The sequence below is a fragment of the Seriola lalandi genome, unplaced genomic scaffold, assembly GCF_002814215.2.
Source record: "Seriola lalandi dorsalis isolate HSWRI2012SDOR001 ecotype SW California unplaced genomic scaffold, Sedor1 jcf7180002054913, whole genome shotgun sequence".
In the NCBI taxonomy this organism is placed as follows: domain Eukaryota; kingdom Metazoa; phylum Chordata; class Actinopteri; order Carangiformes; family Carangidae; genus Seriola; species Seriola lalandi.
In genome coordinates this window covers 332,367-335,311 of record NW_019525465.1, presented here as the reverse complement: position 1 = coordinate 335,311, position 2,945 = coordinate 332,367, and the positions used below count along the sequence as shown (strand labels likewise).

Sequence of the window (2,945 nt, the reverse complement as noted above, 5' to 3'; positions counted from 1 at the left end):
CATCATGGGAAAGTAATTTGCACCTTACAGTGTTTATAAAGAGTCATCATTGGATCAATGGACAAACCCTCCCTTGAGTTTCATTCACATGCCCGTTTTACATTGTTTTGGTCTGATGTCAGAGACTGTTGATCTCGATCGTCTCCATAATGCTGAGCAGACTTCTGTCTGCACCCATCATGGTTCTGCTGTTGTTGTATTTCAGGCTCGTCCCCTCAGCCCACGTCCCGTGAGTCAGACCAGGCCGCCAAGAATTAAGAGCTGGCTCTGCGGCGACCCTCATCTCTGTGAACTGTTTAGTCTTTATTGGTTCAGACAGACGGTTACAGACGAGCTGGTGAACAGTCAGAAGAAACAGTTCAGACTAAAAGCTGAGAGCAGAGAGAATGTTGGACTTTTATTTTACTTTAATATCAGTGTCAGTGTTTCAGCTCAAGAAAGCTAATTTAATCTTCATTATTCAGGCTTTGGTTCAGTGCAGCATTCAGTTTACCTTCAGGCAACATTAAACACATCTGCTGGAGAAATGAGGACGTTCAAACAAATATATCTTTACTGAAACTCAAAACACCAAACACCTTTCAGTATCGTGTTTGTTTTAATTTTATTTTCGTTCCTGTCGGGTCGGTCTCGTGAAAAGTCCGTAAATCTCTATGAAGTGAAAGAAGTTGTTGGAGGGGAAAACACTGAACTCTCTGTGTGACTGTTATTAAACAATAAACAAGAAGATGTTATTCCCTTGTTCATAACGTAGATCAGATGTGGGACAATTTTCGGCCTGAAGATAAAAAACTGTAATCATTTAGAGACAAGAGACACAAAACTACAAAGACACAAAACTACAGAGACACATGAAAGACTGTAAAAGCACATTGATCGTTTCTTCAGTTTGATCCGTCACATCGTGATTCACACACTTTAACTCTGGCGCTGTTGTTTCCTGTCGTCAGGTGGATCCCGGTTTGACCGTCGAGTAGAAGGTCGGAGCAGCGTCCACATCTGTGGAGGACGGACACAGACCGTTAACACACGAGCTACAGGACTACAGTACGTCTCCACCGTGTCTTTGGCTCTCAGCCTCAGGTCCACTGCTTCCTACTGAAAACACACATTTTTAAAAACACCAAACAATTATATGTTTAAAAAATCAGTAAATTCCTAAAACAGCTCGTCGCTGTAGTTTCTAACAAACAGAAGGAAGTTGGTTATTTTTGGGGGGACTACTTTCAGCGGTGGATTAATCTACATTTAATGGTCTAGTGAGTATTTGTGGCAGCAGATCGTCCCAGGTAAGGGCTGAGTCACATGATAATGAAGGACCATGTGACTCACTGATGTGTTATAGTGATAACGATGGAGCTCTGTGGCTCAGCTCACGATTCATGATACTTGTTAATAGGAGACATTCATCGTTTGGGTTTTCAGATTTATACTTACAAAGTGTCTGTGGAGAATAAATACATGCACTGATCATGCAGTGAAGTTCATGCTGCAGCGCTTCATGTATCCCAAACATATATTAATGATAAATCCACGTGAGTCAGTATAAAAGCCTGGACTGTGCCTTAACGTCTGTCAGTGATAGAAACACTCAGAGAGAGTAAACACAGCAACAAACTCCACGGAGACACGCCTATAAATAAACTCGGTCAGTTTCTGAACAGTACTGTTTATGGTAACCATGGTGATGGCTGATGTCATCACTTTGTACCAATAGTAGCGCAGGAAAGTGGGTGAGAGGCGTGACTTCCTTCTTCAGTAACAACAACAAACACACGAGGCTCAGAGGAGCCGTTACATAACAAGGTTCATTACATAGTGGAAGAAATGAGTTTTTACTGTTTTATAACGTAAGAACTAAAGTCTGATTTTAGTTCAAACCCTCACAGGAATATTAGTGAGTTTTTGTCCAGTTTATTTACACATCTTTTAAGTTCCATCAGCTGTTGGTGATTATTCAGGAGAGCAGGCTGTAACCAGTGGTGGAGGAAGAACACAGTTTCTTTACAATACAACAAAACAGACAGTGACGGAAGAAGAATCAAGATCTTTTATTCAAGGGAAAGAGGAAGCCGAGGAAGGCCACACTTTAAATATGTTTTCATCTCCTTGTCTTGGGAAAACAGAAATCGTTTTCTCCTGATAATATTCGGGAGTTTCTCCACTTCCGTAAGTAGCAAAACCGCACTGTAAAAATCCTCCATTACCACAGTCCCACATTAAAATCTAACTTTAGTATCAGAAGTAAAACAGTTTGAATATTGTATATTTTATCAGAATATTCACATAATATAGTAAGTAAATATAGTCACATCAAAGCATAATTTCAATGTTGTCAATGTAATAATTTAACATGCAGCGTTTGAGTGTGTGTTTACCTGTGATCCTCTGTGGTTGTACATTCTGTGTGATGGTGACGTCAGTGTAGGAAACATCGGCTTTACCTGTAACACAACATCATTCTCACGGTTACACAGCAGCTGGATTTAAACATGGAAATCCAGATGTTTGTGGGTTGAAAACAGTGAAACTGAGAATCTGAAAATAAATCTGAAAACGAAAATACTAAACATCTGTATGACAGCGTGATGTTTTCGTCTGTGTGCTGCTGATTAATAATGTTTTCAGGTCGTCTGTCTGGTTCCCATGAAGCGCAGAGATACAGTAGACAGGTATACAGGTGTGGGACTGTGATGTATCGTCTGCTTTCTTTCGTCAAGACAAAACAAACCACACGAAAACAAAAAACCTTTTGTCTTTTAACCTTTAACATGACTCCACCCACTTCTGTCACGAAGCTTTGCTCTGTTTAACATGAATACTTTATACACTAGAGGAATGTTTGTTTTAGCTTCGACACTTGAGCCACTGTCACGAACATTCAAAGTTTAGATTCAGTCCATTCATCAACGTCAGAACTTTGAGTCACTAAAGTCTAATAGAGG

The 2,945-nt window shown here is 40.2% G+C and overlaps 1 protein-coding gene and 2 long non-coding RNA genes across 3 annotated transcripts in view; 1 reads left to right on the top strand and 2 right to left on the bottom strand.

The window, feature by feature from the left end:
- Positions 1-587: 587 nt before the first annotated feature.
- LOC111673188 (uncharacterized) lies at positions 588-2,880 on the bottom strand. The gene is made up of 2 exons (XR_002762079.2): positions 2,379-2,880; positions 588-999 (listed from the first exon to the last, which is right to left on the bottom strand). It is a non-coding gene; the product is annotated as an uncharacterized LOC111673188 (long non-coding RNA).
- Positions 957-2,945, top strand: part of LOC147817706 (uncharacterized) — a 5,091-nt gene continuing 3,102 nt past the window's right edge. The window contains exon 1 of the long non-coding RNA XR_015436124.1: positions 957-1,047. This is a non-coding gene — a long non-coding RNA (uncharacterized LOC147817706). The remainder of the gene's footprint in view (positions 1,048-2,945) is intronic.
- The window catches only part of LOC111673186 (sialoadhesin-like), a 2,521-nt gene continuing 2,504 nt past the window's right edge, over positions 2,929-2,945 (bottom strand). The window contains exon 5 of the mRNA XM_023430866.2: positions 2,929-2,935. Coding sequence (XP_023286634.1) covers positions 2,929-2,935 — 7 coding nt within the window. The remainder of the gene's footprint in view (positions 2,936-2,945) is intronic.